This window comes from Heptranchias perlo, chromosome 5, assembly GCF_035084215.1.
Source record: "Heptranchias perlo isolate sHepPer1 chromosome 5, sHepPer1.hap1, whole genome shotgun sequence".
Classification (NCBI taxonomy): Eukaryota; Metazoa; Chordata; class Chondrichthyes; order Hexanchiformes; family Hexanchidae; genus Heptranchias; species Heptranchias perlo.
In genome coordinates, this window is record NC_090329.1 from 94,620,354 (window position 1) to 94,634,475 (window position 14,122).

The 14,122-nt window shown below is 42.3% G+C and overlaps 1 protein-coding gene across 6 annotated transcripts in view; it reads left to right on the forward strand.

The window, feature by feature from the left end:
* Positions 1-14,122, forward strand: part of ahi1 (Abelson helper integration site 1) — a 344,784-nt gene that overhangs the window by 297,275 nt on the left and 33,387 nt on the right. For all 6 annotated transcript variants that reach the window (XM_067984827.1, XM_067984826.1, XM_067984829.1 and 3 more), the window contains one exon: positions 4,603-4,661. In XM_067984827.1, coding sequence (XP_067840928.1) covers positions 4,603-4,661 — 59 coding nt within the window. The remainder of the gene's footprint in view (positions 1-4,602; positions 4,662-14,122) is intronic.

Sequence of the window (14,122 nt, forward strand, 5' to 3'; positions counted from 1 at the left end):
TCTCCTCATCTCAGTTTTGAAAGAGCAGCCCCTTATTCTAAGATTATGCCCCCTAATTCTAGTTTCACCCATCCTTGGGAACATCCTTACCGCATCCACCCGATCAAGCCCCTTCACAATCTTATATGTTTCAATAAGATCGCCTCTCATTCTTCTGAACTCCAATGAGTAGAGTCCCAATCTACTCAACCTCTCCTCATATGTCTACTCCCTCATCCCCGGGATTAAGCGAGTGAGCCTTCTTTGTACTGCCTCGAGAGCAAGTATATCTTTTCTTAAGTATGGACACCAAAACTGTATGCAGTATTCCAGGTGCGGTCTTACCAATACCTTATATAACTGCAGCAATACCTCCCTGTTTTTATATTCTATCCCCCTAGCAATAAAAGCCAACATTCCATTGGCCTTCTTGATCACCTGCTGCACCTGCATACTAACTTTTTGATTTTCTTGCACTAGGACCCCCAGATCCCTTTGTACTGCAGTACTTTCCAGTTTCTCGCCATTAAGATAATAACTTGTTCTCTGATTTTTCCTGCCAAAGTGCATAACCTCACATTTTCCAATATTGTATTGCATCTGCCAAATCTCCGCCCACTCACCCAGCCTGTCTATATTTCCTTGTAGGTTTTTTATGTCCTCCTCACTCTCTACTTTCCCTCCCATCTTTGTATCATCTGCAAACTTTGATATGTTACACTTGGTCCCCTCCTCCAAATCGTTAATATAGATTGTAAAGAGTTGGGGACCCAGCACCGACCCCTGCGGAACACCACTGGCTACAGGTTGCCAGTCCTAGAATGAACCATTTATCCCAACTCTCTGCTTCCTGTTAGATAACCAATCCTCCACCCATGCCAGAATATTACCCCGAATCCAGTGATTCTTTATCTTGAGCAATAATCTTTTATGAGGCACCTTGTCAAATGCATTCTGGAATTCTAAATACACTACGTCCACTGGTTCCCCTTTATCCACCCTGTACGTTATGTCCTCAAAGAACTCAAGCAAATTTGTCAGACATGACTTCCCCTTCATAAAGCCATGCTGACTTTGTCCTATTAAATTATGTTTATCTAAATGTTCCGTTACTGTCTCCTTAATAATAGACTCCAAAATTTTACCCACCACAGATGTTAGGCTAACTGGTCTATAATTTCCAGCCTTCTGCCTACTACCCTTTTTAAATAAGGGTGTTACATTAGCAGTTTTCCAATCTGCCGGGACCTTTGCCGAGTCCAGAGAATTTTGGAAAATTATTACCAAAGCATCCACAATCCCTACTGCCACTTCCCTCAAGACCCTAGGATGTAAGCCATCAGGTCCAGGGGATTTATCCGCCTTGAGTCCCATTAATTTACTGAGTACCAATTCCTTAGTGATTTTAATCGTATTTAGCTCCTCCCGCCCTCAAGCCCCCTTTTTGTCCAGTGTTGGGATATTCTTAGTGTCCTCTACCGTAAAGACTGAAACAAAATATTTGTTCAGCACTTTTGCCATTTCCATGTTTCCCACCATTAATTTCCCGGTCTCATCCTCTAAGGGACCTACGTTTGCCTTAGCCACCCTTTTTCTTTTTATATAACTATAGAAACTCTTGCTATCTGTTTTTATATTTTTTGCTAATTTATTTTCATAATCTATCTTCCCTTTCTTAATCAATCCTTTAGTTACTTTTTGCTGCCTTTTGAAGACTTCCCAATCTTCTATTCTCCCACTAAGTTTGGCTACCTTATATGTCCTTGTTTTTAGTCGGATACTATCCTTAATTTCCTTACTTAGCCACGGAATACTGTGTACAGTTCTGGTCACCCTATTATAGAAAGGATATTATTAAACTAGAAAGAGTGCAGAAAAGATTTACTAGGATGCTGCCGGGACTTGATGGTTTGACTTATAGGGAGAGGTTAGATAGACTGGGACTTTTTTCCCTGGAGAGTAGGAGGTTTCGGGGTGATCTTATACAAGTCTATAAAATAATGAGGGGCATAGATAAGGTAGATAGTCAAAATCTTTTCCCAAAGGTAGGGGAGTCTATAACGAGGGGACATAGATTTAAGGTGAGAGGGGAGAGATACAAAAGGGTCCAGAGGGGCAATTTTTTCACTCAAAGGGTGGTGAGTGTCTGGAACGAGCTGCCAGAGGCAGTAGTAGAGGCGGGTACAATTTTGTCTTTTAAAAAGCATTTGGACAGTTACATGGGTAAGATGGGTATAGAGGGATATGGGCCAAGTGCAGGCAATTGGGACTAGCTTAGTGGTATAAACTGGGCGACATGGACATGTTGGACCGAAGGGCCTGTTTCCATGTTGTAACTTCTATGATTCTATGGCTGTCATTTCTTTTACACCCTTTTTTCCTCAGTGGAATATTTTTTTTTTGAATGTTGTAAAATAACTCTTTAAATGAACACCACTGCTCATGTACCGTCTTACCCTTTAATCTATTTTCCCAGTTCACTTTAATCAATTCTGCTCTCATACCATCATAGTCTCCTTTATTCAAGTACTGTATGATAGCAAGTACGGGAAGAGAGAATAATAAAAAGAAAGTAGCCCTGGGCTTGGTTGAGACCTTCAGCTTCACTCCTGCATTTCCTCCACGGCTTCAAACCCCAAGATTTCAGGAGTGTTTTCATTAAGTCTGCTTAAGGACTGAAGTTGCAGGGTTCTCCTTTGGTGTACTTTTGTTCCCTTTTATCATGCGACACCTTTCAATGAAATGTTGTCTGAGTGCTTTGCCTGTCACCTCTGTTGAGCTGTATCAGGTGGAGAGAAAACTCTTTTTGTGATATGCATACTTTTCCCATATACTTTGTGTATGCTGTATAGTTGTACCTTGGCAATCTTCCGGAGACTGTCAAATTTCTTCCTCATCTACTGCCAGTTCCTAGGGACAATGGCGAGCACACTGACTCCTCTCCATCACTACCTCCCACTCTGCTATGCTTTGGGTGCCTCCTTTCCTTCACTTGCCCCTCCTTTCCTTCACTTGCCCCATTAACATCTCCTGTGTTGCATCGAAGAAGAGGCAGTTCTTCTCCTTTCCTCCATGCAGCTGAGTCAAATCACAATATTTGCTGCCAAAAGATTTTGTGGCTGCCTACACGACAATCACACCTCCGATTTAAATAGCAGCGACAATCCCTGTAAACTCCTAGTGCCAGGCTTAATCCAGGCCAGAAGCTTGTGCTGAATATGTAAATATTTGACATTTGCACAAGGTTGGCCTTTCTGAAAACTGAGCACAGCACTCACTAATCCAGTCCTGCTGCCTGTACTGGGACCAGACAAAGTGTATTGAAGCCAACATTTGATACAATTCTAGTTTTGTTATGACAGGATGATGGAGTCTCTTAGTATGGGATATATAGAAAATCAAATCTACCAACTAAAAAAAAAACTGTTTGATTTTGCAATAGATGACTTCTACTTATTTAAAGAATTAGCAACATGCAAGAGCTTCTGGAGTTTTTTTTAAAAATCGGCTGATCGGAAAAATGTATAAGAATAATTTAGGTCTTCCATTGATAAGGAAGTTATCCCTAATTTGTGCATCTTACATTTTCTTTGACCTCTAGTTACAAACACTTGTACCGTTCATAAATGTGGTGATACAATGCCAAATGTGCTAAAATTGATGATTGGTGCTAATCACTCCCACACATTTTAATAACAGCTTCCGTTTTTGCTGCAGCACAGAACTGGTTGGCCTTTTGTATGTTGGCCTTTATTGCCAGGGGTTGGAGTACAAGAATAAGGAAATCTTGCTACAATTGTACAGGGCTTTGATGAGACCACATCTGGAGTACTGTGTACAGTTTTAGTCTCCTTACCTAAGGAAGGATATACTTGCGGTGCAACAAAAGTTCGCTAGATTGATTCCTGGGATGAGAGGGTTGCCCTATAAGGAGAGATTGAGTAGAATGGGTCTATACTCTTTGGAGTTTAGAAGAATGAGAGGTGATCTAGTTGAAACATACAAGATTCTGAGGGGGCTTGACAGGGTAGATGCTGAGAGGTTATTTCCCCTGGCTGGCGAGTCTAGAACTCGGGGTCATAGTCTCAGGATAAGGAGTCGGCCATTTAAGACTGAGATGAAGAGGAATTTCTTCACGCAGAGGGTTGTGAATCTTTGGAATTCTCTACCCCAGAGGGGTGTGGATGCTCAGCCGTTGAGTATATTCAAGGTTGAGATGGATAGATTTTTGGACTCTAGGAGAATCAAGGGATATGGGGATCAGGCAGGAAAGTGGAGCCGTGGTCAGAGCTCAGCCATGATCTGATTGAAAGGCGGAGCAGGCTCGAGGGGCCATATGGCCTACTGCTGCTCCTATTTCTTATGTTCTGGTGTTATGCATAAATAGGATCAGCTTACCCTCTGGTGTATTTATTTATTGCTACTCTGACCCTAAGTGTAGCATTTGCGGATAGAAAAATATTCTGTTAGGGTATGATTCACGTTTTTCTACCAAAAGTTTTGTTGAATTTGGAATATGGTTTATCAAAAGCCTGTTTAATGAAATATTTTATGAAACCTGAGCTTTATTCTTTTCACATAGAAGGCATAACTGATTTGAATGTGCTATCTTTCCTTTTTTAGGAGGATTTAGTCCTGTGGGGCGTCGTTTCAGCAGACCTCCATCAGTCAAGCTAGAGATGGTATGAACTATAATTCTAATCTGTTTCCAAATTTGCCACTAAGTAATCTCATTAATCTCATCTCGGTTGCACTTATTTAATTTTTTGGCCAATTTTGTACTCCAGTGAGGAACGTTAGTGCTGAAAAATAATGGATTTAAACCCAGGTGCCAAACATGAAATTCCAGTCCACCACCCAGTTCCCATGGGAACTCTTTTTACATGATCTCCTGCATATGTCCTCAACTTAAATTTCAGAAGTGTGTTCAGTTCTGAATGTTCAATCAATTGACTACCAGGATAGGTTGGTGACCAAATCGAGTTCATTTGCTGCTCTTTTATTTTCAGTTACAGGATATTCAGTCACCACCACCTTCTCAAGGGCAATTAGGGATGGGCAATAAATGCTGGCCTCGCCAGTGACGCCCGCATCCCATGAACGAATAATTTTTAAAAAATTCTTGGTCCTTCCCACACCCTGTTTCTTCCAGTTTGTTGTGCTGCATATGATCCGTTTTAAATTCCAAAACAACTACACTGTACAAAGGGGAAAAATAAGTGAACCTCACACTATGTAAAGAATAGTAATATTGCTACAATAACAAACTTAATTAAGTTTCTAACTGGTACCTGAATAAGATGTAACAAATCAACAAAAGCAGAAACCAGACAAAAGATCTGTGGCAAGAGGCTCAACAAGAACTAAGCCAAGGAGAACCATTCAGACTGAATATTAATGTTAAGGTGTGTTTGGAACCAGCACAGCAAGACCTAGAGTTATCACTTGCGAAGATCTTGGGCATGATCTTCAGGACAGCAAGAGAGAATGAGCATTTGGGCCAAACAGGCAGAGGCATGCCTGCAGGAGGATAAAACTTGGAGAAATATGGACAAACAATAATAAGGGCAGGTGCAGCTGGGTCAGTATGTGGCAGCCACCACCCTCCTTCCTCACCACAATGTGATAGGGGGTTGAAGAGATACAGAGCTCTCTAGAAACCCAGCAACATCAAGTTCACCCCGAAAGTAAATGCAGGAGTTAGCTAAGAACACCAGGGCTAGTGCACCGTATCCTCTCCTCATGCATAATTAATAAAAAAGGGAGGCATATACCAATAGATTTTGCTTGGTAAAGGAAATATATAATTTTCTTCAGTTGCACCAGCTTCCATGATCACTCCTTCCAGATTCGGAAGGCAGTGGCATACCATGAATAACTAGGTCAATTAAGTGTCCCACAGGAGGACCCAAGACGCCATGCAGTGAAATGTGTGCAGTTGAGATACTTGAAACAAACTTGACCTCCTGTAGTATCAAGACTCAATATGGCAGGACTGTATTAAAAAAAAAGTCTACAAGATAGGTAAGTGGGAGCCAACTTCTCTGTATCCAACACTGACCTGTAATGGGATGATGGAAAATGTTCAGTTGCTCCGCCCACAGGTAGTTGCTGATAGATACGTTATGAACTGCAGACCAAATAGGCTTGCATTCCTCTTCAGAAAATAGGCTTCTACTCCTCATCTGAAATGGTACAATTAAGGACAGCTGTCCAAATCCTTTATTAAATAAGGTCACCAAATCGATACCAATCAATAAAGAATAGAGCTGTGAAATCAACTCTCCCTCCTTTACTGTGCCAAACTAAAAGGACTTCAGCATTGGAGCCTGCTTGAAAATGTAATGCATGGCTTCTGGACTGCTCCAGTTCTTCTGCACAGCTGTAGACTCTTTCCTCTCGAACTACAGCCCCAATTTCTGCTTCTAGAGGCTTGGTGGTACCCTGACCCAAAAGTGCTTCACGGTGCCACCCCTGAAGCATTCCCACCCCACGCTCTCAAACGCCAACCTACCTCTGAATTGCCCCCTGACCTCATGGATTGTTCCCAAATCCCACAGCCTTAAACTTATTTCAGCTTCACACCCTCATCCTTCCTCAGCCCTCCCAAGTACTTGCAGATCCATCTAGGTCCTGCCAGCCTCTGCCTCCAACTCAATGCTTCCTGATCATTGCTGATTACTCTCCGAACCTACCCGGTGGGTCAGACACCTCCATGTCCCCAAGTGCTCCCAACCATAGGCTGTGGATCCCTAGAGTGTTCTCAGATCGCAGACTCTAGTGCTCCTATATTATGTACATCCAGTGCACCCATATTCCAGATCTTCTCGGGCCCAGATTCTAGAACCTCATCCTCAACCTCTCCCAGCGTCAAGTATTTACAGAGAGGTGCCCCCTCTCCCCAGGGTCTCAAACCAAGCCCTACCAGGTCCCATCTCGTACTCAACTATGCTCACAGGACCTAGGACCTTTGTCTCCGAGTGCTGCCAGGCACTCTGCCTCACAGGGAAGCTGGCACCAGACAGTACCTAACAATCATCTAGGTTATAGACCATTCCACCGACTGCTTCCCATATGCCAAGTCATATCCCTCAGCAGGCTGCACCTCCAGATCCCCACTTTTTCATTTGTGTGTGCACTCGCACTTCCCAGCAGCCTCTCCGTACCTGATTCTAGCACCCACCTTCAACCCAGTTCACGCTCACTACCATCTTCCTGCATACTCTCGGCTTTGAAAAAGATAAAAGATGGGAACAGTGCATCAATAATAGATCCTGCATCAAAGACATTCTGGGCATGATTTTCTTCTATTTCTTCACCAGTTTGCCAGGGGTCGTGTGGCAGATCGGGCGAAAAATTGGGTGGGAGCCCATATCTGCCGGATCCCTATCCATTTGTACAATATTCTGGCATCACTTCTGCCAGATACCAGAAGCACCCACTCGTATACGAGCAAACGTATTTAAATGAAACAGTAATTCATATGTCATTTTTGCATTATTACCACCTTTACATCACTTGACATAGGAACATTAAGAACATGTGTAGGCCATTCAGCCCCTCAAACCTGCTCCATCATTCAGTTAGATCATGGCTGGCCTGCACCTCAACTCCATTTACCTGCCTTTGCTCCATATTCCTTGATGCCCTTCCCATACGCAGGTTAATAAGGCCATAAAAAAGACAAACCAAGCACTGGGGTTCATTTCTCGAGGGATAGAATTGAAAAGCAGAGAAGTTAAAATAAACTTGACTAGATCATGCTTGGAGTACCATGCACAGTTCTGGTCTCCATATTATAAAAAGGATATAGAGGCACTGGAGAAGGTGCAAAAAAGATTCACAAGAATGATACCAGAACTAAGAGGATATACTTATCAGGAAAGGCTGAACAGGCTGGGACACTTTTCTCTAGAAAAGAGAAGGCTGAGGGGTGACCTGACAGAGGTTTTCAGATAATGAAAGGGTTTCATAGGGTAGACATAGAGAAAATGTTTCCACTCAAGGGGGAATCCAAAACTAATAAATCCAATAGGGAATTCAGGAGAAACTTCTTTACCCAAAGAGTGGTAAGAATGTGGAACGCGCTACCACAAGGAGTAGTTGAGGCAAATAGCAAAGATGCATTAAGGGGAAGCTAGATAAGCACACGAGGGAGAAAAGAATAGAAGGGTAAGATGATAGGGTTCAATGAAGAGGGGTGGGAGGAGGCTCGTGTGGAGCTTAAATGCTGGCATAGACCAGTTGGACCGAAAGGCCTGTTTCTGATCTGTAGATGCGCTGTAACAAAAATCTATCTGTCTCAGTAATGAAAGCTCCAATTATCCTTGTATCCACAGCCTTTTGGGGGAGAGTTCCTGATTTCTGCTACCTATTTGTGTGAAAAGGTGCTTCCTGATTTTGCTCCTGAATGGCCTAGCTCTAATTGACGCAACTCACGGCAGCATACAAGAGTCCTCCAGTTTGGTTAGGGGCAACAAAACGGCACGTCATCAGAAAAAAGGATATCCAAATTAAATTGCAAACTTGATAAAATTATATACTGATTGAAGGCAATTGGGTAGATGATCAGATGTTGCCTAGCCTTTCAAGCTATTACAGACATTGGACTCCTGAAGCAGCACATCATTTTCCCTTTCACCCCCACCCCAGTGACGAGTGGAAAATTTACCATTGTCAGTGTCTTCACTCGGGCAAGCCAAAGTCCTGCCTCACAACACTTTCGCTGGCGATGGGCCAGAGAAGAATAGCTACTCCTCTCAGACATGGAGACACATGAAAGGGAATAAAGCACGAAACTGTTTCCAGCAGCAGAAGGGTCGGTAACCAGAAAGGACACATTTAAGGTGATTGGCAAAAGAGCCAGAGGGGACATGAGGAAACATTTTTTTACGCAGCGAGTTGTAATGATCTGGAATGCACTGCCTTAAAGGGTGGTAGAAGCAGATTCATAGTAACTTTCAAAAGGGAATTGGATAAATACTTGAAGGGAAAAAATTTACAGGGCTGTGGGGAAAGAGCAGGGGATTGGGACTAATTGGAGAGCTCTACCAAAGAGCCGGTACAGGCACGATGTGCCGAATGGCTCCTCCTTTACAGCACCTGCTATGATAAAAAGTTTGAGGCAAATAGAAAGATAGACACCACAGTGAGTAAAGTATATGATAGCCATACAGAGAAAGAGAGCAAGAAAAAAGCAAACTGTACACAGAGCAGGACACAGAGAACTAGAGATTGGAGAAGAACAAGAGATACAATTTCACAAGGAGAAAAACAATGAGCTGAAATTTTGTGGAGAGCAGGTGGATCACCCACTGGCGACTAGAATGTGGGACAGAAACAAGATCCACCAGGATTCAGATCTGTTTCTTGTAGCACTCCATTTTCAGTAGGCAGAGAGGGTGATTCTTCTACCATCACATCAAGGGGGCAGGTTTGAAGGAGCTCCTGTGCAAATTGCTCCCAATAAGCCTTATTACACATCAGTAGAGGAAGGGAGGGGATTGATTACCTTATTTTAAAAGAATCCCATCTCCCATTGGAGCAGAAGATTTTTTTAGGAATTGTTTCTTAAGTCTGCGAAGGGCCTGGGAGGCCTGTGGCAAAGCGGCTGACTTATGAAAGTGGATAGAATTGGACACTGCTGAAACATTCTTGCACACGCTAGCGGCCCACCCCAACCATGCAAATGACTCCGTCCCCTAATTTGGGACAAGGTCTACATTAATGACCATGGCAGATGGGGGATCAAACTCTGCCACTCTTTCACTGGTGCAATGCAACCTCTGGATTTTCATGTCCAATGATTTTTTTTTCCATAAGCAACTATTTATAAAAGCCTTTCATGTCATGCTTTATATTCCCCACGGTCGTAATCTCATTTCTATTTTAGTTCTGACCAGTTTCTTAACCTCCTTCACCTTACTTCTGAAACAGCTTTATCCTCAGTTCTGTCCGTAGATTAATACTTGAGCAAAGTTCTTTCTTTTCCCCTTATCTCCCACATTACTTCCCTTGTTGCCCACATTGGCTTCCTTCCTCCTCTGCTGCATTTCTTTCCCAATGATAGCCTGTTTCTTTTTATTCTCTGTAATGTATTCCTGAAAGTCTTTGATTTTTTTCCATATTCTTCCCTTCTGACAATCCTCTCACTGTTGTGTAGTATCAGGTATAATATCATCCCACTCTCCAAGGGGTTCTTTAACTATTTGAGTCATGTAACAGTCCAGTATTATGCTCAGAAACAGATTTTCTCTCTCTTTATTCTAATTGTACAAGAATATAAATTGTAAGTTGAACAGTAATTGTTATGGGAGATTGCAACTTAACAGTTTATCCCCTGTAAGTTGAAGTCTCCTATAACAATTATGCCTCACTTAAGTATAAAGTTGCAGATCTGATTTATGTTCCTGATTTAGTGGCCTTAAACAAATCTCTATATAAATAGTTTTACTTCCCCATAATGTCACTTATCTCCTCACTCTGTTAGTGACTATTTTTCTTTGATGAATGCTCATCACTGACTCCCAACCAGAAGAAATAGTCTTTCCCTTTTCACCCTATCACAAAACTCTTCACAATTTTAAAATCCTCTATTCAATCTCCTTTTAGCCTTTTCCACTGCCGTAGAAATAGTCCCTGTATATCAAGTCTCTCCTTGTAACAATAGTTTCTCAATCCTGCTATCATCCTGGTGAATCTGCACTGAACGCTTTCAATGGCTTTAGTGTGCTTTCTATAATATGGCAGTCTGGAACATATTACTTGGGTTCAATTTACTTATTCCCTTAAGAATCTTAAGTATTTGAATAATGTCTCTCAAAACCATGTCTTCTGCAGGAAAACAATAACAACTCGCATTTATATAGCACCTTTTATTGTAGAAAAATGTTCCAAGGTGCTTCACAGAGCCATAATCAGCCAAAAAATATGCACCAAGACCAAGAAGGAGATATTAGGAGATGTGACCAAAAGCTTGATCAAGTGGAGGATTTTAAGGAGGGCCTTAAAGGAGGAGAGGGAGATGTGGATGGTGGATTAGGGAGGGAATTCCAGAGCGTGGGGCATGGATGGATGAAAGTAGGGCCGCCAATGGTGTGGCGAAGGCAGGGGGAGATGCATAAAAGGCCAGAGTAAGAGGAACGGAGAGTTCGGGGGAGAGGTTGCAGAGCTGGAGGTCAATTCCTGGAATGGGGCTTGAACCTACAACTTGTTGACTCAGGTAAGAATGCGACCAACTGAGCCAAGACCCCTCAGTTCAAACTGACACAATATCTCCAATTTTAACTCGGGGTGGGAATCAGGCAGGCAGGATCCAAGACGCGCAGCAAACCATCCTGACCTTGGCAGGATGAGGCGCTGACTCTTCTTGCTGTTGGCTTCACCTGGTGAGAAAGCCATAATGGCTTCCCGCGCATGCCACTGCTTAATATAGCAGTTGGGCCCCGATTGATGTCTTTGGAGCCGGATCTGCATAGTTTTAGAAGGACTCCGCCGGTTTCCAGCGTGTGCCCTTCCAACCTGCACAGAAGAGCAAGTTAAAATGGAAGACTTCGGGAAGAGAGCAGGACATCGGGCGATTTTAACAGCCCGCCCGGTTAATGGATTATAAGATTGTGCGTTTGTCTTTCTTTCCAGTTGCATTAAGTAAAGCGCACTTACATGCAGCCCCATCTCACATAGGATAAAGTATGGTGCTTACAACAAAACAAACATGTTTTTTCTGCCAATTTTTCTGCAGTACTTTTGAGCAAATAAAGACACTTTTCTTCATTTTAAAAATAATATAAGCTTAAGCTAAAGAAAAGCTGAAACTGAGATCTTCAAAAGCTTGTCACCCGTAATGAAAATATAATGGAAGAAATCAGCCTGCATGTGAGGAATAATTATGCTATATAAATATATATTTAAGTTATTGTTATTTAATTTGAACTGACATAAAATTTGGGCAATTGTCAGTTGTCAGCTATTAGTTTTAGCATAACTATATATTGCAGAGACTACAAGAGGAAGTTTGAACTGGAATGAGGGATTAACAGAATGATTCCAGTTCAAGACTAGAAGAGGGTCACTACCAGTTCACATATGATAAATTGAACTTTGTATCAACTAACAACTCACTAAGTATTGAAATATTTTACTTACATAGTTTTCAATTCTGGCATGCAACTTTTTACATCCAGCTGTGTTTGCATTCCTGTTCTTTGTTTATCCAATCTCATGCTCACAAACCACAAATGCTAAAACATGGGGAGAGAGATTAGTATGTTTTTAGTTATCAGCCTTGGCAACACAGTAATTAAGTACATTGATGCACTGTGATGCAGAGTGGTAAGATGTGGGTTCTACCCATATGATTTTCAGTATCTTGACTTCTTGATCTTTGTTGGAGATCACTGGAGATATATCAAGTAACGGCGATGCAAACCCCTGAAAAATGTGGTCAAAATCAAAACACGGAACTTGCGCAGCACTATCCAGTGGCTATAGAGCAGCATAGGTGGAGGGCTAGAGCTGGGTTACAGACTGCTTGACTGAGGATTATTAGGTGGAGTAAGATGGGGAAAAAAAAGTGAAAGTATATATGAGGCAACACTTTTTAGTTTTATAGATGACTAGCAGATTTCCTGTGGTATTTCTCATGGTGAGTTAGAGGATACATTGCTTTATAACAATAAAGGTGGTTATGCTATATAGGGGATAGCATCAGGACCACTAATATAAAGTGACTGAATAAATCAAATTCCATTAGTGTTAAATGGGATTTTTACTGATTCTTTGGGGATTGAATTCCATTATTCTGTGAAAATGATAAATCGGTGGCTTTATTTTATATTTATATAGTCCTTTAATTATCATCCCTTATCTGTTTTAAAACTGAAAATACACAGCAAGATGGTATGCAAGATGCACCACTTGGAGTTAGATATCTGGGGCAGAATTTTCCTTCCTGAAACTGTCCATTTTGAGCATTTTTGAGGCACAAAAAAAAGAGTGAAATGGAGTACTGTAGCCAAAAAATGCCCACCAGAAATATTTGGAGGATGGGGGAAGTGGCATTGGAGAAGTTCGGGGTTGGCGGGGGGGTCCGATTGCGCCGGATGAGCTTATTGGACCTGGAGGAAACACGCCTGTTCCTCCTGGCCCATAAGCAGTGCAGTAAAGGCACTAACCTCATGGATCCAGCCCTTCTTGCCTGCTTTCACCTGACAAGAATCCAAAGCGATGGGAAACCATTGCAGGTGAGGTTAAATTCGTTTTACCTTTTTAATACACAAAGAATTAAATGCCTCAACTATCTCAATGAGGTACATTGCCCATTTAACAATCCACCCGCCGGCATTAAATGGGGACGAGACTTCCGGATTTCAGATGCGCGCCTGTTCTTCGGGGTTAAGATTACCCCCAAAGAGTCAATGCTAAGAATGGAAGTGACTCCATTTGTCACAATCGTAGCCTTTACATTGAGTTGGCAAGAGTAAGTGCTTATTCTTTCTGGACAGTTTTGGAGTATTCTAACTGAAAGCATTCCTTACGATTAGTTGAAGCATTCCCAATTCGGGGCCCCAATCCACAGCAACAAGGGTCTGGATTAAAATGTCATTCTCCTCTGCAACCTCATTTTTCTTCGCTGCAATGGAGGACATGGACAATGAGCATCAGGTTACACAGATGGTACTGTCCCCCCACCCTGAGGTACCCACAAAATAGGACCTACAAACCATGATTGCCCTGCCTTCACCTATCGCAGGAGCTGCGTGTTCAGAGATTCAGATTTCATAGGTACAGCAGTAGGCCATTCAACCCCTCAAGCCTGATTCACCATTCTATTAGATCATGATTGATCTGTGCTTAAACTCCATTTACCCGCTTTTGTTCCATGGCCCATGATACCCTTACCTAACAAAAATCTGACCATCTCAGCCTTGAAAATTTCAATGGACCCAGCATTCGCTACCCGTTGTGTGGAAAAATTGCTTCCTGATTCCACTCCTGAATGGCCGAGCTCTAATTTTAAGATTATGTCCCTATGTTCTGGATTCCCTCATCAGGGGAAATGGTTTCTCTGTATCTACCCTATTGAATCCTTTTTTCATTTTAAACGCCTCAATTAGATTACCCCTCAACCTTCTAAACCCAAGGG